The sequence below is a fragment of the Coregonus lavaretus genome (assembly GCF_964263955.1).
Source record: "Coregonus lavaretus genome assembly, chromosome: 6".
In the NCBI taxonomy this organism is placed as follows: domain Eukaryota; kingdom Metazoa; phylum Chordata; class Actinopteri; order Salmoniformes; family Salmonidae; genus Coregonus; species Coregonus lavaretus.
In genome coordinates this window covers 64,537,644-64,562,559 of record NC_139993.1, presented here as the reverse complement: position 1 = coordinate 64,562,559, position 24,916 = coordinate 64,537,644, and the positions used below count along the sequence as shown (strand labels likewise).

General features: G+C 48.1%; 1 protein-coding gene across 1 annotated transcript in view; it reads right to left on the bottom strand.

The window, feature by feature from the left end:
• Positions 1-24,916, bottom strand: part of LOC311131146 (histone deacetylase complex subunit SAP130-like) — a 63,311-nt gene that overhangs the window by 25,375 nt on the left and 13,020 nt on the right. The window contains exons 3-16 of the mRNA XM_084163982.1: positions 24,540-24,625; positions 23,368-23,559; positions 22,748-22,942; positions 22,396-22,495; positions 20,975-21,537; positions 18,288-18,412; positions 16,123-16,270; positions 13,858-13,927; positions 11,834-11,938; positions 11,224-11,526; positions 10,813-11,079; positions 10,396-10,576; positions 4,135-4,221; positions 1,142-1,518 (exon numbers count right to left, since the gene is read on the bottom strand). Of these exons, the coding sequence (XP_084020108.1) occupies positions 1,142-1,518; positions 4,135-4,221; positions 10,396-10,576; positions 10,813-11,079; positions 11,224-11,526; positions 11,834-11,938; positions 13,858-13,927; positions 16,123-16,270; positions 18,288-18,412; positions 20,975-21,537; positions 22,396-22,495; positions 22,748-22,942; positions 23,368-23,559; positions 24,540-24,625 (2,799 nt within the window). The remainder of the gene's footprint in view (positions 1-1,141; positions 1,519-4,134; positions 4,222-10,395; positions 10,577-10,812; positions 11,080-11,223; positions 11,527-11,833; positions 11,939-13,857; positions 13,928-16,122; positions 16,271-18,287; positions 18,413-20,974; positions 21,538-22,395; positions 22,496-22,747; positions 22,943-23,367; positions 23,560-24,539; positions 24,626-24,916) is intronic.

The window sequence follows — 24,916 nt, the reverse complement described above, 5'->3', positions numbered from 1 at the left end:
CTGAGCTGGCGTGGTTACACGTGGTCTGCGGTTGTGAGGCCCGTTGGATGTACTGCCAAATTCTATAAAACAACGTTGGAGGCGGCTTATGGCAAAAGCTCTGGTTGACATTCCTGCAGTCAGCATGCCAAAACTGCACATTTTAGAGTTTTTTTTATATATATCTGTGGCATTGTGTTGTGTGACAAAACTGCACATTTTAAAGTGGCCTTGAATTGTCCCCAGCACAAGGTGCACCTGTGTAATGATCATGCTGTTTAATCAGCTTCTTGATATGCCACACCTGTCAGGTGGATGGATTATCTTGGCAAAGGAGAAATGCTCACTAACAGGGATGTAAACAAATGTGTGTATGGAACATTTCTGAGATCTTTAATTTCAGCCTTAACTTCGATAGGCAAAAGGCATAGCCTAAGAATAATATACCTTTTAGTGTTTAGCATAAAGCCAATGTTCATTCAAGTGTTAGAAAGAATGTTATAGGCTAAATAAAACAAATTATTATCTGATTCTTGTTGTTTGTGAGACAACACAGACTCACCCTTAATGTATTTCTTGTTCTCCTGACAGTAGCCTATTTTTATTGGCTGTTTGGGGTTGCCAGGAGGGATTGTATGACGGCACAATTTATACTGCTTACACTTTGTTCACGTAAAGCAGAAACGTGTCAGGTTTGTTTAAACTTCCTATTGGATTAGTCCATCTTGCAATAGGTTTGTTCTCCTTCTCATTATTTCTATACTAGGTTTTTATTCAGGCTATTCACAAATAACTTCCTGAGATAGAACTCCGTTAGGCCTATTAGATTCATTCGATGGTTGATCATGAAAGAGGAGGCTGTGCCTAGGCCAACAGGTCACATTCAAATCTAAAACGGGGATTAGGGAGAAAAAAGGGAAATGAAGATTTTAAAACGGTGAGCCAGACAGACAGTGTGTCGTCATCCAAGGTCAACATCCGTCACCATCGTCGCTAGACGACGCGATCGTAAAAAAAATCGTTACAACCCCTACCTCACATCCTCTCTTCGCCCTCTTCTCAAAACGCATCGGAGAAGAAGGTCCAAGAGGAGGGACTACAGGCAAGGAGACAGGACGTGAGGTATTACGGGAAAGAAACATATACACGTTACCATAGTTACCTGGTTGACACATCTCCATAGACTCTGCCTCCTGCTTGATCTTGACCTCTGTGTGGGCGGAGCCGCCGCCGCTGCATGCTGCCGTGCTACTGGCTGCGGGCTGGGTGGGGGAGGCGACTGTATTGGCCATGGAGGCGGGGCCAGGGGGTGTCACGGCCATGGCAGCCGGCAGGGCAGAGGAGCTGGGCTGGGACGGGGGTGGCGGACCAGGGGGGGCCAGCAGGCTGGAGGGGATAGCCTGGGATAGGTGCTGCTGGGCTGGGGAGGAGACCGCCTGCTGCTCCCCTCCTCCCTGGGAAGGTAGAGCCTCCACTGCAGCCATGATTTGGATTGGAGGAGCCACCATGGTCATGTGGACCTCTGCTTTAGGCTTCAATCTGACAGGGAGAGAGAGAGGTATGTTAGAGTCACTCTGACAGGGAGAGAGAGAGGTATGTTAGATTCACTCTGACAGGGAGAGAGAGGTATGTTAGAGTCACTCTGACAGGGAGAGAGAGAGGTATGTTAGATTCACTCTGACAGGGAGAGAGAGGTATGTTAGAGTCACTCTGACAGGGAGAGAGAGAGGTATGTTAGATTCACTCTGACAGGGAGAGAGAGGTATGTTAGAGTCACTCTGACAGGGAGAGAGAGAGGTATGTTAGATTCACTCTGACAGGGAGGGAGAGAGGTATGTTAGAGTCACTCTGACTGGGAGGGAGAGAGGTATGTTAGAGTCACTCTGACAGGGAGAGAGAGAGGTATGTTAGATTCACTCTGACTGGGAGAGAGAGGTATGTTAGAGTCACTCTGACTGGGAGGGAGAGAGGTATGTTAGAGTCACTCTGACAGGGAGGGAGAGAGGTATGTTAGAGTCACTCTGACAGGGAGAGAGAGAGGTATGTTAGAGTCACTCTGACAGGGAGAGAGAGAGGTATGTTAGAGTCACTCTGACAGGGAGAGAGAGAGGTATGTTAGAGTCACTCTGACTGGGAGAGAGAGGTATGTTAGAGTCACTCTGACTGGGAGGGAGAGAGGTATGTTAGAGTCACTCTGACAGGGAGGGAGAGAGGTATGTTAGAGTCACTCTGACAGGGAGAGAGAGAGGTATGTTAGAGTCACTCTGACTGGGAGAGAGAGAGGTATGTTAGAGTCACTCTGACTGGGAGAGAGAGAGGTATGTTAGAGTCACTCTGACAGGGAGAGAGAGAGGTATGTTAGAGTCACTCTGACTGGGAGGGAGAGAGGTATGTTAGAGTCACTCTGACAGGGAGAGAGAGAGGTATGTTAGAGTCACTCTGACAGGGAGAGAGAGAGGTATGTTAGAGTCACTCTGACTGGGAGAGAGAGAGGTATGTTAGAGTCACTCTGACTGGGAGAGAGAGAGGTATGTTAGATTCACTCTGACTGGGAGAGAGAGGTATGTTAGATTCACTCTGACAGGGAGGGAGAGAGGTATGTTAGAGTCACTGACTGGGGGAGAGAGAGGTATGTTAGAGTCACTCTGACTGGGAGAGAGAGAGGTATGTTAGAGTCACTCTGACAGGGAGAGAGAGAGGTATGTTAGAGTCACTCTGACTGGGAGAGAGAGAGGTATGTTAGAGTCACTCTGACAGGGAGAGAGAGAGGTATGTTAGAGTCACTCTGACTGGGAGAGAGAGAGGTATGTTAGAGTCACTCTGACAGGGAGAGAGAGAGGTATGTTAGAGTCACTCTGACAGGGAGAGAGAGAGGTATGTTAGAGTCACTCTGACAGGGAGAGAGAGAGGTATGTTAGAGTCACTCTGACAGGGAGAGAGAGAGGTATGTTAGATTCACTCTGACTGGGAGAGAGAGAGGTATGTTAGAGTCACTCTGACTGGGAGAGAGAGAGGTATGTTAGAGTCACTCTGACAGGGAGAGAGAGAGGTATGTTAGATTCACTGACTGGGAGAGAGAGAGGTATGTTAGAGTCACTCTGACAGGGAGAGAGAGAGGTATGTTAGAGTCACTCTGACAGGGAGAGAGAGAGGTATGTTAGATTCACTCTGACTGGGAGAGAGAGAGGTATGTTAGAGTCACTCTGACAGGGAGAGAGAGAGGTATGTTAGAGTCACTCTGACTGGGGGAGAGAGGTATGTTAGATTCACTCTGACAGGGAGAGAGAGAGGTATGTTAGATTCACTGACAGGAAGAGAGAGAGGTATGTTAGAGTCACTCTGACGGAGAGAGAGAGGTATGTTAGAGTCACTCTGACAGGGAGGGAGAGAGGTATGTTAGAGTCACTCTGACTGGGAGGGAGAGAGGTATGTTAGATTCACTCTGACGGAGAGAGAGAGGTATGTTAGAGTCACTCTGACTGGGGGAGAGAGAGGTATGTTAGAGTCACTCTGACGGAGAGAGAGAGGTATGTTAGAGTCACTCTGACTGGGGGAGAGAGGTATGTTAGAGTCACTCTGACTGGGGGAGAGAGAGGTATGTTAGATTCACTCTGACTGGGGGAGAGAGAGGTATGTTAGAGTCACTCTGACAGGGAGGGAGAGAGGTATGTTAGAGTCACTCTGACAGGGAGAGAGAGAGGTATGTTAGAGTCACTCTGACAGGGAGAGAGAGAGGTATGTTAGAGTCACTCTGACAGGGGGAGAGAGGTATGTTAGAGTCACTCTGACAGGGAGAGAGAGAGGTATGTTAGAGTCACTCTGACAGGGGGAGAGAGAGGTATGTTAGAGTCACTCTGACAGGGGGAGAGAGAGGTATGTTAGAGTCACTCTGACAGGGGGAGAGAGGTATGTTAGAGTCACTCTGACAGGGAGAGAGAGAGGTATGTTAGAGTCACTCTGACAGGGGGAGAGAGAGGTATGTTAGAGTCACTCTGACTGGGAGGGAGAGAGGTATGTTAGAGTCACTCTGACAGGGAGAGAGAGAGGTATGTTAGAGTCACTCTGACTGGGAGGGAGAGGTATGTTAGATTCATACGACTCTGGATGTGTCCCAAATGGCACCCTATATATTGGTTGATTATTCTAAAGGCTCACCCTGCAGGTGTTGGTGATCCTGGTCCTCTCACTCCTCCCTTAGCCTCACCAGGCCCCACCGGGATCACATTCTTACCAACACCACACCTAAAAACACACAACAGCAGTTTGGGAATGTTAGGCTGGGCGATATCGAATTCATTCAAATTCATGTTATAGTGCAACAATCAAGGCAACGATCAGGGTTTTTTATGAACGTTTATGTCTTTTTGGTCTCGTCTCCCTCCTCCTTCTGTTTACCTTCCCCCTCTCACAGACACCAAGCCCCTCCTCCTTCTGTTTACCTTCCCTCTCCACAGACACCAAGCCCCTCCTCCTTCTGTTTACCTTCCCTCTCCACAGACACCAAGCCCCTCCACCTTCTGTTTACCTTCCCTCTCCACAGACACCAAGCCCCTCCTCCTTCTGTTTACCTTCCCTCTCCACAGACACCAAGCCCCTCCACCTTCTGTTTACCTTCCCTCTCCACAGACACCAAGCCCCTCCTCCTTCTGTTTACCTTCCCTCTCTCACAGACACCAAGCCCCTCCTCCTTCTGTTTACCTTCCCTCTCTCACAGACACCAAGCCCCTCCTCCTTCTGTTTACCTTCCCTCTCTCACAGACACCAAGCCCCTCCTCCTTCTGTTTACCTTCCCTCTCTCACAGACACCAAGCCCCTCCTCCTTCTGTTTACCTTCCCTCTCTCACAGACACCAAGCCCCTCCTCCTTCTGTTTACCTTCCCTCTCTCACAGACACCAAGCCCCTCCTCCTTCTGTTTACCTTCCCTCTCTCACAGACACCAAGCCCCTCCTCCTTCTGTTTACCTTCCCTCTCTCACAGACACCAAGCCCCTCCTCCTTCTGTTTACCTTCCCTGTCTCACAGACACCAAGCCCCTCCTCCTTCTGTTTACCTTCCCTCTCTCACAGACACCAAGCCCCTCCTCCTTCTGTTTACCTTCCCCCTCTCACAGACAACAAGCCCCTCCTCCTTCTGTTTACCTTCCCCCTCTCACAGACAACAAGCCCCTCCTCCTTCTGTTTACCTTCCCTCTCACAGACACCAAGCCCCTCCTCCTTCTGTTTACCTTCCCTCTCACAGACACCAAGCCCCTCCTCCTTCTGTTTACCTTCCCTCTCTCAGACACCAAGCCCCTCCTCCTTCTGTTTACCTTCCCCCTCTCACAGACACCAAGCCCCTCCTCCTTCTGTTTACCTTCCCTCTCTCACAGACACCAAGCCCCTCCTCCTTCTGTTTACCTTCCCCCTCTCACAAACAACAAGCCCCTCCTCCTTCTGTTTACCTTCCCTCTCACAGACACCAAGCCCCTCCTCCTTCTGTTTACCTTCCCTCTCTCACAGACACCAAGCCCCTCCTCCTTCTGTTTACCTTCCCCCACTCACAGACAACAAGCCCCTCCTCCTTCTGTTTACCTTCCCTCTCACAGACACCAAGCCCCTCCTCCTTCTGTTTACCTTCCCTCTCTCACAGACACCAAGCCCCTCCTCCTTCTGTTTACCTTCCCCCTCTCACAGACAACAAGCCCCTCCTCCTTCTTTTTACCTTCCCTCTCACAGACAACAAGCGCCTCCTCCTTCTGTTTACCTTCCCTCTCACAGACACCAAGCCCCTCCTCCTTCTGTTTACCTTCCCTCTCACAGACACCAAGCCCCTCCTCCTTCTGTGCTGTTTACCTTCCCTCTCACAGACACCAAGCCCCTCCTCCTTTTGTGCTGTTTACCTTCTCTCTCTCACAGACACCAAGCCCCTCCTCCTTCTGTGCTGTTTACCTTCCCTCTCCACAGACAGCAAGCCCCTCCTCCTTCTGTGCTGTTTACCTTCCCTCTCACAGACACCAAGCCCCTCCTCCTTCTGTTTACCTTCCCTCTCCACAGACACCAAGCCCCTCCTCCTTCTGTTTACCTTCCCTCTCACAGACACCAAGCCCCTCCTCCTTCTGTTTACCTTCCCCCTCTCACAGACACCAAGCCCCTCCTCCTTCTGTTTACCTTCCCTCTCTCCCAGACACCAAGCCCCTCCTCCTTCTGTTTACCTTCCCTCTCTCACAGACACCAAGCCCCTCCTCCTTCTGTTTACCTTCCCTCACAGACACCAAGCCCCTCCTCCTTCTGTTTACCTTCCCTCTCCACAGACACCAAGCCCCTCCTCCTTCTGTTTACCTTCCCTCTCTCACAGACACCAAGCCCCTCCTCCTTCTGTTTACCTTCCCTCTCTCACAGACACCAAGCCCCTCCTCCTTCTGTTTACCTTCCCTCTCTCACAGACACCAAGCCCCTCCTCCTTCTGTTTACCTTCCCTCTCTCACAGACACCAAGCCCCTCCTCCTTCTGTTTACCTTCCCTCTCTCACAGACACCAAGCCCCTCCTCCTTCTGTTTACCTTCCCTCTCTCACAGACACCAAGCCCCTCCTCCTTCTGTTTACCTTCCCTCTCTCACAGACACCAAGCCCCTCCTCCTTCTGTTTACCTTCCCTCTCTCACAGACACCAAGCCCCTCCTCCTTCTGTTTACCTTCCCTCTCTCACAGACACCAAGCCCCTCCTCCTTCTGTTTACCTTCCCCCTCTCACAGACACCAAGCCCCTCCTCCTTCTGTTTACCTTCCCTCTCTCACAGACACCAAGTCCCTCCTCCTTCTGTTTACCTTCCCCCTCTCACAGACACCAAGCCCCTCCTCCTTCTGTTTACCTTCCCTCTCTCACAGACACCAAGCCCCTCCTCCTTCTGTTTACCTTCCCCCTCTCACAGACAACAAGCCCCTCCTCCTTCTGTTTACCTTCCCTCTCACAGACACCAAGCCCCTCCTTCTTCTGTTTACCTTCCCTCTCTCACAGACACCAAGCCCCTCCTCCTTCTGTTTACCTTCCCCCTCTCACAGACAACAAGCCCCTCCTCCTTCTGTTTACCTTCCCTCTCACAGACACCAAGCCCCTCCTCCTTCTGTTTACCTTCCCTCTCTCACAGACACCAAGCCCCTCCTCCTTCTGTTTACCTTCCCCCTCTCACAGACAACAAGCCCCTCCTCCTTCTGTTTACCTTCCCTCTCACAGACAACAAGCCCCTCCTCCTTCTGTTTACCTTCCCTCTCACAGACACCAAGCCCCTCCTCCTTCTGTTTACCTTCCCTCTCACAGACACCAAGCCCCTCCTCCTTCTGTGCTGTTTACCTTCCCTCTCACAGACACCAAGCCCCTCCTCCTTTTGTGCTGTTTACCTTCCCTCTCTCACAGACACCAAGCCCCTCCTCCTTCTGTGCTGTTTACCTTCCCTCTCCACAGACAGCAAGCCCCTCCTCCTTCTGTGCTGTTTACCTTCCCTCTCACAGACACCAAGCCCCTCCTCCTTCTGTTTACCTTCCCTCTCCACAGACACCAAGCCCCTCCTCCTTCTGTTTACCTTCCCTCTCCACAGACACCAAGCCCCTCCTCCTTTTGTGCTGTTTACCTTCCCTCTCTCACAGACACCAAGCCCCTCCTCCTTCTGTGCTGTTTACCTTCCCTCTCCACAGACAGCAAGCCCCTCCTCCTTCTGTGCTGTTTACCTTCCCTCTCACAGACACCAAGCCCCTCCTCCTTCTGTTTACCTTCCCTCTCCACAGACACCAAGCCCCTCCTCCTTCTGTTTACCTTCCCTCTCACAGACACCAAGCCCCTCCTCCTTCTGTTTACCTTCCCCCTCTCACAGACACCAAGCCCCTCCTCCTTCTGTTTACCTTCCCTCTCTCACAGACACCAAGCCCCTCCTCCTTCTGTTTACCTTCCCTCTCTCACAGACACCAAGCCCCTCCTCCTTCTGTTTTCCTTTCCCTCTCCACAGACACCAAGCCCCTCCTCCTTCTGTTTACCTTCCCTCTCACAGACACCAAGCCCCTCCTCCTTCTGTTTACCTTCCCTCTCCAGACACCAAGCCCCTCCTCCTTCTGTTTACCTTCCCTCTCACAGACACCAAGCCCCTCCTCCTTCTGTTTACCTTCCCCCTCTCACAGACACCAAGACCTCCTCCTTCTGTTTACCTTCCCTCTCTCACAGACACCAAGCCCCTCCTCCTTCTGTTTACCTTCCCTCTCTCACAGACACCAAGCCCCTCCTCCTTCTGTTTACCTTCCCTCTCCACAGACACCAAGCCCCTCCTCATTCTGTTTACCTTCCCTCTCCACAGACACCAAGCCCCTCCTCCTTCTGCACACCTTCCCTCTCCACAGACACCAAGCCCCTCCCCCTGCCACCCACAATAAAGAGGAAAGATCACGTCTTCCTCTATGACGACAAGCAGTTTCAACTCACTATTTGCATTAGAGGCTTGGTCCAACAGAAATCGGTCGATTCCCCTTGTACCTATTCCTTTATTATGTCTCACCTCCCAACATGTAGAACAGAGCAGACCCTACTAAAATGGGAGTATCAATGAACATGATTGTGGAAAATGAATGTTCCGTTTTTGTCGCGCGCGGCATTGCAGTGCCGCTAGCAGTATTTTAGCCACATACTGTCATGTGCCAGCTGTCTAGTCTGTGTTTTAGAAAGGTGCAACTAGCATAAAAATATTCATTAATATAAGCAATTGGCAACTAGTTCTAATTCAGAGAAATAAGCATCTTGTTATGCAGGTAGGCCACTTGATTTCAACATCTAAACAAAGTGAACGGGCTATGTTGTTCAAACAGTTGGGAGACGGACAGGAGGGTGCGTTCATAACAGTTAAACGGTTCTACCTCGTTAACGAGCAAATAGATACAAGTTAGCTAGACTTTAAATATAAAGACTGGCTGGCTACTCACTAAGCACGTGGGCTTATGCTTGTTTATGACAGGGGTTCCCAAACTTTTTCACTCAGCATTGGGGAACATCCGGCGCACACCACGTCTGTTTCCATGGGCACAAGCACTGTTCTGTTTCTATGGGCACAAGCACTGTTCTGTTTCTATGGGCACAAGCACTGTTCTGTTTCTATGGGCACAAGCACTGTTCTGTTTCTATGGGCACAAGCACTGTTCTGTTTCTATGGGCACAAGCACTGTTCTGTTTCTATGGGCACAAGCACTGTTCTGTTTCTATGGGCACAAGCACTGTTCTGTTTCCATGGGCACAAGCACTGTTCTGTTTCCATGGGCACAAGCACTGTTCTGTTTCCATGGGCACAAGCACTGTTCTGTTTCTATGGGCACAAGCACTGTTCTGTTTCCATGGGCACAAGCACTGTTCTGTTTCTATGGGCACAAGCACTGTTCTGTTTCTATGGGCACAAGCACTGTTCTGTTTCTATGGGCACAAGCACTGTTCTGTTTCTATGGGCACAAGCACTGTTCTGTTTCTATGGGCACAAGCACTGTTCTGTTTCCATGGGCACAAGCACTGTTCTGTTTCCATGGGCACAAGCACTGTTCTGTTTCTATGGGCACAAGCACTGTTCTGTTTCTATGGGCACAAGCACTGTTCTGTTTCTATGGGCACAAGCACTGTTCTGTTTCTATGGGCACAAGCACTGTTCTGTTTCTATGGGCACAAGCACTGTTCTGTTTCTATGGGCACAAGCACTGTTCTGTTTCCATGGGCACAAGCACTGTTCTGTTTCCATGGGCACAAGCACTGTTCTGTTTCTATGGGCACAAGCACTGTTCTGTTTCTATGGGCACAAGCACTGTTCTGTTTCTATGGGCACAAGCACTGTTCATGTGACACCAAGTGTTCCACCTCCCCCTCTTGTTGGCGGAGAGAACATTTTGCAGGTTTAAAGCTTATTTCTTGAGAATTCTACACATTTTGTCATGTCTCGTGTATTCATGTGATATTTGAGTGACTCGAACGTTACAACAAAATCCGTAGGCTAAAAAAAAAACCTAGCTAAAATAAGCGTTAGCTGACATGGGTTAGTTGATCTGATTTCTGACAAGTTATAAATAGTCTCTCTAAGGTCTGCGACGACTGACATAATAATATAATATGCCATTTAGCAGACGCTTTTATCCAAAGCAACTTACAGTCATGCGTGCATACATTTTTGTGTATGGGGTGGTCCCGGGGATCGAACCCACTACCTTGGCGTTACAAGCGCCGTGCTCTACCAGCTGAGCTACAGAGGACCAATCATGACAAGAGGAAAACTGATGATGCACTGCCCGAGTTCTAAATTGCAGCTTGTGCATTCTACTATTACAACTTTGAAAGCCGGACTGAGTTCCCGTGACCCTGGGCTCAGAGGCTCACTCACCCCTCATTGGCCCGGCAGATCGATTCATTAATTGACCGACTGATTGACTCACCCCTCATTGGCTGGCTTCTTGCGGAGGATGCTGGGTCGAGGGGAGGGAACCAGGGGGGGAGCTCCGCCTCCTACTCCGCCCTGGGGGTGTGTCTGTACAGTGGTAGCATTAGGCTGTGTGGCGCCGAACGGGCTGCCCATAGGACCACCCACAAACGTACCGCCTTCAGCCAATAATATCCCTGCAGAACAGACACAGGACAGAACACAGGTTCAGATGTACAGCCATAGACTTATCATATAGATTTGATCAATTATCATTCAAATCACATCACCTTGAGCAGACGTTTTATCCAAAGTATATATTTGTACAATACTTTCAGTATGTGTTTGTGGTCCCTGTGGGACATATTCAATATTTCAAGTAGGATATGCTGCTTCTTGAGGCCATGTTAAACGTTAGTATACTGTAGATTACCAGATGGTTTGGGCTCAGACTGCTGCCTTGCGTTTGGTGCCTGCTGAATTCCCTGTGTGCCGATTGGACCAGAGCTATGCAACCCCTGCACTCCCATTGGTGCAGGCTGGATGCCCTGGGCTCCCATTGATTGAGGCTGGATTCCCTGGGTGCTGATTTGTGCAGACTGTAGACCAATCCTGTCCACGGCCATCAGCTGCATGGGGTTGAGGTGGACAGCCACACCAGGCTGGCTGGGCTGAGCGGAGCTAGGGGTCTGGGGCGTCGCTGAGGAGAGGAGCAGGGTGTCAGTCAAGCAGACCTGGGAGATTATGCCGACTGATCCTTAAGGTATTTACTCTTTTGTGTATCGGGCAAGGTATTCCAGAGTCAATTGAATGAAGTTAAATTCAAAAGTGTTGACGTGTTTACCTGGGTACTGTCTGGTGGGGGACACAGAGCTGGTGATGGGGGCGTAGGTGTGTGTCATGGGATACGGAGAAGAGGAGTAGGTGGGCAGGAAGTACTGGAAGTGCACCGGTCCAGACGGCCTGTTGTCACTCCTGCCCTCGATGGCGACAGGGTTAGGAGAGGAGCGGTGGCCAGAGATGGAGATCAGGTTGGTCCTCTCTGCCGGGTAGTCTGATTGGACACGGGGGGAGGTGTGGGCTATGGGCTGGTAGTCTGATTGGACACGCGGGGAGGTGTGGGCTATGGGCTGGGGCACCACTTTAGCTGTTGGTACAACATAATGAAAGAAATACACTTTAGCTGTCGATACAACAGAGGATGGGGGTTATGATACAGGAGAGTGGTAGGAATAGACAGAGCTCAAATAGGCTGATTATCCAAAATGAGGAACTATGAGAGCACTTCTACGCAGTTTCAAAGTTAAAAGATTTAATGGAAGTAAAGATGGAAATACTCTTTAAAAGGAAATAAATAATGAATGCAAAAAAGCCCACTAGTGGCTTTGAATGTGTCTGAGTATTTTGTGCACTAGCTTTCACTGCATCTGAGTTTTATACCGGCTGTTACTCACCAACTGGGATGGTAGAGGTGGTCACTGCTGTGGCATGGGAGGAGTGGGAGGTCATCGCCATGGTGACGACAGTACCGCTGGTCATCTGGGTGTGCGGCGCAGTGCCTGAAAGAGGACAGGGACAGAGGATCATGGGAAAGAGAATACCATTCGTTTCAACGAGGAATCGTTAAAAAGGGCGACTGTACTTCCTTGACTTGGCCTCGTTTTTTAGATTTGGTTCATTAAGAAATGTCGGCGGCCATTCAAACGTGAGTTGGTTTCGGGCTGTGGTTTGATGTGGGTCTCGTGTGTGTTCGCAAGGCGGAAAGAGTTAGCCAAATTATTTAGCCAATTAGCTTCAGCCGGCTGGTGTACGACCAAAGTGGTTTGACTTTGGCTAGCCCCATCTCCGTGGCTAATTAGGGACCGTCAATAAATGACACAATGTAAATAAGACAATATTTTCATGTGCACACCTTTTAGTTCTCATTAAATGCTTTCAAAATGTGTATAGAATTTATAGTTGGTTTGAGGCAGTGTTTCCGCTGCAGTTTATATATGGCGCTACGCCATTGGCAAAATCACTGCCGCCACGCCCCCAAAAATATGGAGCATAAAAGATATAACAATCTGACGAGGCGCACTTTGAAGACGCTAAAAAAGCATTCCACATTTACTTTTCCCCTGCAAACAAAATGAGTAATGAATAGAACAATCTTGACAACCCCATAGTAAAAATAGTTTATCTATTTACCTAGTCGGCTTGTTGTTGTGTGTTCTATGCGAGATAAATATTAGAAAGAGGGGGTTTCCATTTCTACTTTATTTCTGAACTCCTAAAAGAGCAAACTGCACCCGTTTTTAGCAGCAGCATGTTTAAGCAAGTTTGTAACATGGGTCAATTGTAAGGTAACTTGGGGTAAAATGCCGCCCAAACTCAACATATTTTTTGGGGGTGACTTAAATTGTGATGAGACAGATTCCATTTTTAGTTGAGCAAGGGAAAGTGTTAGGGGGGGGGGGGGGGGGGGGGGGATGGTGACATGAAGGGGTTTCTGTGAGAAGTACAGGCAGGGGGAACTTTACCCCGGCAGCGGTTTACCCCAAGTTACCCAGGTAGGCCTAAATTATATTTACTGTGTTTATGCACGTTTTTGGGGACATAACATGTATGCCAACTAGTTAAAATATCACATTTGGGATCTAGCTAATGATTAGTCCAATAGGGTGAATGCAGATAGACAACCCCATGCTTCAGCCTATTTATTTATAGCCAGCGATAATGCTTATTTTCTAATAGCATACCTTATAATACGGACCAAGCATAGGCTATATGGGTCCAATATGTCAAAATAATTTAAACTAATAATTATACCAATAGCCCAGCATTATTTTATTTTAATTCATTTTGGAGTAGAATGACCTTTTAAAATGTTTGAGTCACTCATGTTCGAGCCACTGAGATAGCATGAACTATGGCAAAATGTATAGGGCTCCCGAGTGGCGCAGTGGTCTACTAGAGATCCTGGTTCGAATCCAGGCTCTGTCGGCTCTGTCGGCCGAGACCGGGAGACCCATGGGGCGGCGCACAATTGGCCCAGCGTCGTCCAGGGTAGGGGAGGGAATGGCCGGCAGGGATGTAGCTCAGTTGGTAGAGCATGGCGTTTGCAACGCCAGGGTTGTGGGTTCGATTCCCACGGGGGGCCAGTATGAAAAAATTAATAATAATGTATGCAGTCACTAAGTCGCTCTGGATAAGAGCGTCTGCTAAATAATGTAAATGTATAGAATGGTAGGAAATTAGCTTTAAAACTATAACAGGGAGGCCTCTAAAATAGGCTGATTTTTAGGGGCAGTTGTTCTTTAAAATGTCCATGTCATTTTATTTAAATTATGATCTAAAAAGGCTAAACGGATCCTAGATCAGCACTCCTCCTCTGACTCTTTGTGAATATGGGTCCTAGAAATGGTGGCCTCATAGAATTACATATTAAAATATTCATTCAAGTGATTTAAAAAGGATCTCTGTGGGTGTTCCTTACCTGTGGTGGTGGTTAGAATCGGCGCCACTGTTGCTGCAGCCACCGGAGTCCCACTACCGAAGATGGATTTCTGTAATACAAGGTAATATATGTTCTTCTATGTCTATGTCGTAGTGTCACCCTTCAATATAACAGCATTTGACAAACAGAAAACAAGACTTGAGGAGAACAACCACAGAGCATCTTACCCTCCCCTCCGTATGTATTTGGACAGTGAAGCTAACCACAGAGCATCTTACCCTCCCCTCCGTATGTATTTGGACAGTGAAGCTAAAAAAAATGTTACATTTGGCTCTATACGCCACCATTTGGGATTTGAGATCAAATGTTTCATGAGGCGGCCGACCGTCCAGAATGTCACCTTTTATTTGAGGGTATTTTCATACATATCCGTTTTACTGTTTAGAAATGAAAACACTTATACATACATACACACACACACACACACATCTTCACTGACATTTTCAACCTCTCCCTGAATGACTCTGTAATACCTACGTTTCAAGCAGACCACCATAGTTCCTGTGCCCAAGGACACTAAGGTAACCTGCCTAAATGACTACCGACCCATAGCACTCACGTCTGCAGCCATGAAGTGCTTTGAAAGGCTGGTTATGGCTCACATCAACACCATCATCCCAGAAACCCTAGACCCACACCAATTCGCATACCGCCCCAACAGATCCACAGATGATGCAATCTCTATTGCACTCCACACTGCCTTCTCCCACCTGGACAAGAGGAACACCTATGTGAGAATACTATTCATTGACTAAAGCTCAGCATTCAACACCATAGCGCCCACAAAGCGTATCATTAAGCTAAGGACCCTGGGACTAAACACCTCTCTCTGCAACTGGATCCTGGACTTCTTGACGGGCCGCCCCCAGGTGGTAAGGGTAGGTAACAACACATCCGCCACGCTGATCCTCAACACGGGGGCCCCTCAGGGGTGCATGCTTAGTCCCCTCCTGTCTGAGACAGACTATAGGGAGGAGGTCAGAGACCTGGCAGTGTGGTGCCAGGATAACAACCTCTCCCTCAACGTGATCAAGACAAAGAAGCTGATCGTGAACTACAGGAAAAGGAGGGCCGAACACGCCCCCATTCACATCGACGAGGCTGTAGTGGAGCGGGTCGAGAACTTTCAAGTCCCTTGGTGTCCACATCACCAACAAACTGTCATGGTCCAAACACACCAAGACAGTCGTGAAGAGGGCAAGACAAAGCCTATTCCCCCTCAGGAGACTGAAAATATTTGGCAAATCCTCAAAAGAGTTATACAGCTGCACCATCGAGAGCATCCTGACTGGTTGCATCACTGCCTGGTATGGCAACTGCTCGGCCTCCGACCGCAAGGCACTACAGGCGAGGGTGCGTACGGCCCAGTACATCACTGGGGCCAAGCTTCCTGCCATCCAGGACCTCTATACCAGGCGGTGTCAGAGGAAGGCCCAAAAAAATCTCAAAGACTCCAGTCACCCACTGGGTTCTCTCTGCTACCGCACAGCAAGTGGTACCAGAACGCCAAGTCTAGGTCATAAAAGGCTCCTTAACAGCTTCTACCCCCAAGCCATAAGACTGCTGAACAATTCATCAAATGGCCACCCGGACTATTTACATTGACTCCCCCCCTTTGTTTTTACACTGCTGCTACTCTCTGTTTATTATCTATGCATAGTCACTTTACCCCTAGCTACACAGGAGCAATTAGGGTTAAGTGCCTTGCTCAAGGGCACATCGACTGATTTTTCACCTAGTCGGCTCGGGGATTAGAACCAGCGACCTTTCGGTTACTGGCACAACGCTCTTAACCACTAAGCTACCTGCCGTGTTTCGAACTGTATTTTGCCCAATAGAAAGTGAATGGTGAATAATGTATTGTCATTTTGGAGTCACTTTTATTTTAATACACTATAAGTGAATTTTGTCCAAATACAGATGTAGGATCTTAATTTGAGCCAGTTTGCTACAGCAGGACAATTATACATTTTTCGTAAGGGAAAATCAAGTCTGAAATTTCGAAGTGTAAATTAAACTTCAGAAGCCTCTTTAAACCTCAAATACACTATGCAAGTTAAACATTTCCTGCAACAGGGAAAAGTGCTTTCATTTATAAATAGTAAAACAGATATGCATATGAAAATACCCTAAAATAAAAGGTGACATTCTATTCTGTTGCCTGATATAAGAACATTTGATCTCAAATCCAAAATGCTGGAGTATAGAGCCAAAGGTAAATATTTATCTTCACCAGGTTCTGACCTGTGTCATGGTGTGGGGGGGCTGGGGTTTCTGCCCCCATATGGCAGGGTGGGAGGGCAGGTTGATCCGTGTGGCCGTGTCCCTGGCCCCCTGGGGACGCTGGATACTGATGGTGGCCGGAGGAGGGTGGATGGTCAGCCCTGGATGCCTGGAGGAGGGAGCACAAGATATCATCAACCCACCATCCCTTTAATGTAACATCATCAACCCACCATCCCTTTAATGTGACATCATCAACCCACCACCCCTTTAATGTGACATCATCAACCCACCACCCCTTTAATGTGACATCATCAACCCACCATCCCTTTTAATGTGACATCATCAACCCACCATCCCTTTTAATGTGACATCATCAACACACCATCCCTTTAATGTGACATCATCAACCCACCATCCCTTTTAATGTGACATCATCAACACACCATCCCTTTAATGCGACATCATCAACCCACCATCCCTTTTAATGTGACATCATCAACACACCATCCCTTTAATGCGACATCATCAACACACCATCCCTTTAATGCGACATCATCAACCCACCATCCCTTTTAATGTGACATCATCAACCCACCACCCCTTTAATGTGACATCATCAACCCACCATCCCTTTTAATGTGACATCATCAACACACCATCCCTTTAATGCGACATCATCAACCCACCATCCCTTTTAATGCGACATCATCAACCCACCATCCCTTTAATGCGACATCATCAACCCACCATCCCTTTTAATGTGACATCATCAACACACCATCCCTTTAATGCGACATCATCAACCCACCATCCCTTTTAATGTGACATCATCAACCCACCATCCCTTTTAATGCGACATCATCAACCCACCATCCCTTTAATGTGACATCATCAACCCACCATCCCTTTAATGTGACATCATCAACCCACCATCCCTTTTAATGTGACATCATCAACCCACCATCCCTTTTAATGTGACATCATCAACCCACCATCCCTTTTAATGTGACATCATCAACCCACCATCCCTTTAATGCGACATCATCAACCCACCATCCCTTTAATGTGACATCATCAACCCACCATCCCTTTTAATGTGACATCATCAACCCACCATCCCTTTTAATGTGACATCATCAACCCACCATCCCTTTAATGCGACATCATCAACCCACCATCCCTTTTAATGTGACATCATCAACCCACCATCCCTTTAATGTGACATCATCAACCCACCATCCCTTTTAATGTGACATCATCAACACACCATCCCTTTTAATGTGACATCATCAACCCACCATCCCTTTAATGCGACATCATCAACCCACCATCCCTTTAATGTGAGAGCTCTGGTGGGTATTGTTTCAATATATTATACATGGTCAATAAACTTCAAATTTGAATTCTAAACATTGTGGGCACAAACACACATTTTGTCATTTATACAGGTGGTTAAAGAGAAGTCCTATTGTTCATTTTGTCATTTATACAGGTGGTTAAAGGGAAGTCTATATATTATATATATATATATATATATATATTTGCATGCGTTTTACATTCATAAAGCAGGGCGTTATAAAACTACTCGCAGGCTGCCTTTGTTTTACACCTTGTTCAGTCCTGTTACCTCATTGGCTAGCTAGCTAACAACCTGGTAACTCTAGTTTATCCAAACATCGGGGACACAGAAACAAAGGAAAGGGGATGTTTTCTTCAGGAGATCAATGATCACAGCAATGAATGAATGACCCATCTCTTGCATGTCCTCATCAACCTTGATGCTTTTTATAAAAGAGACAGTGTACACTTTTCAATAGGAAAATAGTGCTTTTAACACAATGTAGAAACCCAATATTCCACAAATGACTTTTTAATTTCAATGACAGATATTCGTATCAACAGTTTAGCTTTTTATAATAAACAAACGTATTTACAGGGTTACATATTCGTTTCTAGGGCACAACATGTGCTTCGGAAGTAGATGGAATTCACGTAGGCTACATCACAATCTTATTTTCTGGTGCTCCTAACTTTTTTTTAAAGTCGGGAGCACCACTGCTACCAATAAAAAATGTTTAATTTAGAGCCCTGACCATCAGTTCATCTGACTCTGGGTAAGTAGATAAAGGGCCAACATCCCACACTATCCTTATCAATGCTAGGATAGCATTTGGGCCACTTACCCATGCAGCATCTCTGCAGAGCGGGTGACCGTTGGGTTGATGACAGGGGACTGGTTCCGGGTGGCTGAGATGGGGTCCACTACTGTGGGAAGGACCGCTGTAGAGCCGGTGACAGGGGGACGAGACTGAGGAGGAAGAAGAGAGGGAGAGTATCAAGCGTTGTATGTCACACGATGTTTCTCTACATGACTGACTGAACTGTCAACACAAACAACTACAGAGGGAAAAATCATGAACGCAGGAGTTATCTTTGTTATAATGAAGAAACTCCAACACCGGGGCAGTCATTTCCTGCACCACAAATGAGAAAGACATGGTGTGCAAGTTAACATTTGATCTGTAAACTCTCCCACCATAACAATGCCATTGAGCTGTAAACTCTCCCACCATAACCCCAATGCCATTGAGCTGTAAACTCTCCCACCATAACAATGCCATTGAGCTGTAAACTCTCCCACCATAACAATGCCATTGATCTGTAAACTCTCCCACCATAACCCCAATGCCATTGAGCTGTAAACTCTCCCACCATAACAATGCCATTGAGCTGTAATCTCTCCCACCATAACAATGACATTGAGCTGTAAACTCTCCCACCATAACAATGCCATTGAGCTGTAAACTCTCCCACCATAACAATGCCATTGATCTGTAAACTCTCCCACCATAACAATGCCATTGAGCTGTAAACTCTCCCACCATAACAATGCCATTGATCTGTAAACTCTCCCACCATAACCCCAATGCCATTGATCTGTAAACTCTCCCACCATAACAATGCCATTGATCTGTAAACTCTCCCACCATAACAATGCCATTGAGCTGTAAACTCTCCCACCATAACAATGCCATTGAGCTGTAAACTCTCCCACCATAACAATGCCATTGAGCTGTAAACTCTCCCACCATAACAATGCCATTGAGCTGTAAACTCTCCCACCATAACCCCAATGCCATTGAGCTGTAAACTCTCCCACCATAACAATGCCATTGAGCTGTAATCTCTCCCACCATAACAATGCCATTGAGCTGTAAACTCTCCCACCATAACAATGCCATTGAGCTGTAAACTCTCCCACCATAACAATGCCATTGATCTGTAAACTCTCCCACCATAACAATGCCATTGAGCTGTAAACTCTCCCACCATAACCCCAATGCCATTGAGCTGTAAACTCTCCCACCATAACAATGCCATTGAGCTGTAAACTCTCCCACCATAACCCCAATGCCATTGAGCTGTAAACTCTCCCACCATAACAATGCCATTGAGCTGTAATCTCTCCCACCATAACAATGCCATTGAGCTGTAAACTCTCCCACCATAACAATGCCATTGAGCTGTAAACTCTCCCACCATAACAATGCCATTGATCTGTAAACTCTCCCACCATAACAATGCCATTGAGCTGTAAACTCTCCCACCATAACAATGCCATTGATCTGTAAACTCTCCCACCATAACCCCAATGCCATTGATCTGTAAACTCTCCCACCATAACAATGCCATTGATCTGTAAACTCTCCCACCATAACAATGCCATTGATCTGTAAACTCTCCCACCATAACAATGCCATTGAGCTGTAAACTCTCCCACCATAACCCCAATGCCATTGAGCTGTAAACTCTCCCACCATAACAATGCCATTGAGCTGTAAACTCTCCCACCATAACCCCAATGCCATTGAGCTGTAAACTCTCCCACCATAACAATGCCATTGAGCTGTAATCTCTCCCACCATAACAATGCCATTGAGCTGTAAACTCTCCCACCATAACAATGCCATTGATCTGTAAACTCTCCCACCATAACAATGCCATTGAGCTGTAAACTCTCCCACCATAACAATGCCATTGATCTGTAAACTCTCCCACCATAACCCCAATGCCATTGATCTGTAAACTCTCCCACCATAACAATGCCATTGAGCTGTAAACTCTCCCACCATAACAATGCCATTGAGCTGTAAACTCTCCCACCATAACAATGCCATTGAGCTGTAAACTCTCCCACCATAACAATGCCATTGAGCTGTAAACTCTCCCACCATAACAATGCCATTGAGCTGTAAACTCTCCCACCATAACAATGCCATTGAGCTGTAAACTCTCCCACCATAACAATGCCATTGAGCTGTAAACTCTCCCACCATAACAATGCCATTGATCTGTAAACTCTCCCACCATAACCCCAATGCCATTGATCTGTAAACTCTCCCACCATAACAATGCCATTGAGCTGTAAACTCTCCCACCATAACCCCAATGCCATTGATCTGTAAACTCTCCCACCATAACAATGCCATTGAGCTGTAAACTCTCCCACCATAACAATGCCATTGATCTGTAAACTCTCCCACCATAACAATGCCATTGATCTGTAAACTCTCCCACCATAACCCCAATGCCATTGATCTGTAAACTCTCCCACCATAACAATGCCATTGAGCTGTAAACTCTCCCACCATAACCCCAATGCCATTGATCTGTAAACTCTCCCACCATAACCCCAATGCCATTGATCTGTAAACTCTCCCACCATAACCCCAATGCCATTGATCTGTAAACTCTCCCACCATAACAATGCCATTGAGCTGTAAACTCTCCCACCATAACAATGCCATTGAGCTGTAAACTCTCCCACCATAACAATGCCATTGAGCTGTAATAAAACTGGGGTAAGTACCTGAATAGTCTGTTGGGTGATGTGGTGTACTGTGGTCTGAACAGGGCCTGCACTGGGCCCTGATGCTGGTCTGAGAACAGGGCCTGCACTGGGCCCTGATGCTGGTCTGAGAACAGGGCCTGCACTGGGCCCTGATGCTGGTCTGAGAACAGCTGCACTGGGCCCTGATGCTGGTCTGAGAACAGGGCCTGCACTGACCCCTGATGCTGGTCTGAGAACAGCTGCACTGGGCCCTGATGCTGGTCTGAGAACAGGGCCTGCACTGGCCCCTGATGCTGGTCTGAGAACAGCTACACTGACCCCTGATGCTGGTCTGAGAACAGCTGCACTGGCCCCTGATGCTGGTCTGAGAACAGCTGCACTGGCCCCTGATGCTGGTCTGAGAACAGCTGCACTGGCCCCTGATGCTGGTCTGAGAACAGCTGCACTGGCCCCTGATGCTGGTCTGAGAACAGCTGCACTGGCCCCTGATGCTGGTCTGAGAACAGCTGCACTGGCCCCTGATGCTGGTCTGAGAACAGCAGGCCCTTTAGAGCTGGACATCACTGCTGCAGCCACCGCCCCTGGAAGACAGACAGCACAACGTTGATTAGAGAACATCTTCCAGAACGAAAGGCAGAGGGTAAGAGCTCCCTCTAGAGGCCGAGCCAGAGGAGTGCAACACGCCAGCAAAAATAGAATGTCAAAAGTTTCCCCTCCTGACAGTAATATAGGCTTAGGGTAAATGGGAAGTGAATGTTTGTTGTGGAACAGTGGGGGCTAGGCCTCAAACCAGATGTCGCTTAGGGGCCTCAAACCAGATGTCGCTTAGGGGCCTCAAACCAGATGTCGCTTAGGGGCCCCAAAACGCTGGGTGAGAGGGAGGTACAGTACATACCTCTGGGTAGGTGAGAGGGAGGTACAGTACATACCTCTGGGCGGGTGAGAGGGAGGTCCAGTACATACCTCTGGGTGGGTTAGAGGGAGGTACAGTACATACCTCTGGGTGGGTTAGAGGGAGGTACAGTACATACCTCTGGGTGGGTTAGAGGGAGGTACAGTACATACCTCTGGGTGGGTTAGAGGGAGGTACAGTACATACCTCTGGGTGGGTTAGAGGGAGGTACAGTACATACCTCTGGGTGGGTTAGAGGGAGGTACAGTACATACCTCTGGGTGGGTTAGAGGGAGGTACAGTACATACCTCTGGGCGGGTTAGAGGGAGGTACAGTACATACCTCTGGGTGGGTTAGAGGGAGGTACAGTACATACCTCTGGGTGGGTTAGAGGGAGGTACAGTACATACCTCTGGGTGGGTTAGAGGGAGGTACAGTACATACCTCTGGGTGGGTTAGAGGGAGGTACAGTACATACCTCTGGGTGGGTTAGAGGGAGGTACAGTACATACCTCTGGGTGGGTTAGAGGGAGGTACAGTACATACCTCTGGGTAGGTGAGAGGTGAATGTGTGTTGAGGAACAGAAGGAGCTCTGATTATCTGGATATTAGCTGCCATGAGGTGATGCCGGTTACCGGAGTGGCCCTGAATTAAGAATAGGACAAAAAAACATCAGTCGTTACTCAAGCATTATGGGGCGGTTTCCTGGACACGGGTTAAGCCCTAGACCTGGACTAAAAACACATTTTCAACAAAGATAAGTCTGTTGACTGGTGCTTAATCTGTGTCCAGGAAACCGTCCCTAATGGCTTATTCCTGAACGTTATTATAAAGCGTTTTCCAAAACAATGATCACAGACCAGAGTCAATGAGAATGTATTAGGGCTATGTAGTCACCTGCTGTCCACTGATGGTCGCGACAGGGATGGAGGAGATGGGAGCAATGTTGCTCTCCAGGGTGACAGTGATGTGGCCAGGCAGGGCAGGCTGCACCTTGGGGGGCAGAGGAAGAGGGATGTGGCCCCCCTGGCCCTGGCTGGAGGCTGGAGCTGGGGCGATGAGACGACTGGGCATCAGCGATTTCAGGGCAGCCTGGGGGAGAAGAAAAAAAACACACCGAAATCTTATTAGTCCTCTTAAAACGTTGAGTTTTTTTCTATGATATTTGCTGTCCTAAACACATAGATTTGATTTAAGGTAGAGATAACATAGACCATCAATCTATTTTTAAATCTATATTTTTGGACACTTGGGGGGTATCAACTTTTCCGCTCTGACTGGGTGAGTTCTCAATCAGATGATAGCCTGGTTCCAGATGTGTTCGCGTCGTCTTGTATAGTTGGCTATACACAACACACAGATCTGGGATCAGGCTAGGGGAGAGAGGGAAATGGGGTGTTTTAATAGCACCCTGTTACCTTTACAGTGTGCTACTTTCAACTAGAGCCCTGGTCAAAAGTAGTGTACTAAATAGCAAAAAGGGCACAATTTGGGACAGAGCCATGGAGAGTTCATACCTTCATCTGCCCGTCAATGAGGGCAGCAGGCTGGGCATGCAGTAGGTGGACAGGAGGGTTGGACACGGTGACAGGTTGGCCAGGTTTACCCGCCTGGGACTGCAGGTTGTGGGTCTGAACCTGGACCTGGGACTGCAGGTTGTGGGTCTGAACCTGGACCTGGGACTGCAGGTTGTGGGTCTGAACCTGGACCTGGGTGTGGGATGAAATATTAACTTTCTTATCCTCATGGGGATTTAAGACATATCGGGGTGGATTCTGGGACAGATTAAGCCTAGTCTTGGACTAAAGAGTTTGATGGCGAATTCAGGACAATAAAAAGCCTGCAATGAATGAGAAAATAGAGAAAGTGCAGTTCATGTTATCTGTACATTATAGGTTATGTCCCAAATGGCACCCTATGGGCACTGGTCAAAACAAGTGTCCTATAAAAGGAAACATGGTGCCATTTGGAACGAACAAATACATGTACACTATCAACTAGACCAGGGGTACTCAACTCTGACCCTACGAGGTCCGGAGCTTCAACTCTGACCCTACGAGGTCCGGAGCCACCCTATCCTCTACAGCAGGGGTATTCAACTCTGACCCTACGAGCTCCGGAGCCACCCTATCCCCTACAGCAGGGGGTATTCAACTCTGACCCTACGAGGTCCGGAGCTTCAACTCTGACCCTACGAGGTCCGGAGCCACCCTATCCTCTACAGCAGGGGGTATTCAACTCTGACCCTACGAGCTCCGGAGCCACCCTATCCCCTACAGCAGGGGGTATTCAACTCTGACCCTGCGAGGTCCGGAGCCACCCTATCCCCGTACAGCAGGGGGTATTCAACTCTGACCCTACGAGCTCCGGAGCCACCCTATCCCCTACAGCAGGGGGTATTCAACTCTGACCCTGCGAGGTCCGGAGCCACCCTATCCCCGTACAGCAGGGGGTACTCAACTCTGACCCTACGAGGTCCGGAGCCACCCTATCCCCTACAGCAGGGGGTACTCAACTCTGACCCTACGAGGTCCAGAGCCTGCTGCTTTTTCTGTTCTACCTGATAATTAATTACACCACCTGGTGTCCCAGGTCTATAATCAGTCCCTGATTAGAGGGAAACTGTGAAAAAACACAGTGGAACTGGCTTGGAGGTCCAGAGTTTGAGGGAACTAGAGTATCCACTGACCTGGGGATAGGATCTGTCTTCTCTCCTTCCACTCCTGCTGCTGGTCGGATGGTCCACATCACCACTACTGTCCTCACCTGCTCCCGCTGGGGAACCGTTCATCACAAACAGTGTTAGTTTTGATATATACGTCACAGATCACAACATACAATTTAGGGAATGTGTCGCGTCCCAAATGGCACCCTATTCACTATATAGTGCACTACTTTAGACCAGAGAATGGCACCCTATTCACTATATAGTGCACTCCTTTAGACCAGAGAATGGCACCCTATTCACTATATAGTGCACTCCTTTAGACCAGAGAATGGCACCCTATTCCCTATATAGTGCACTCCTTTAGACCAGAGAATGGCACCCTATTCACTATATAGTGC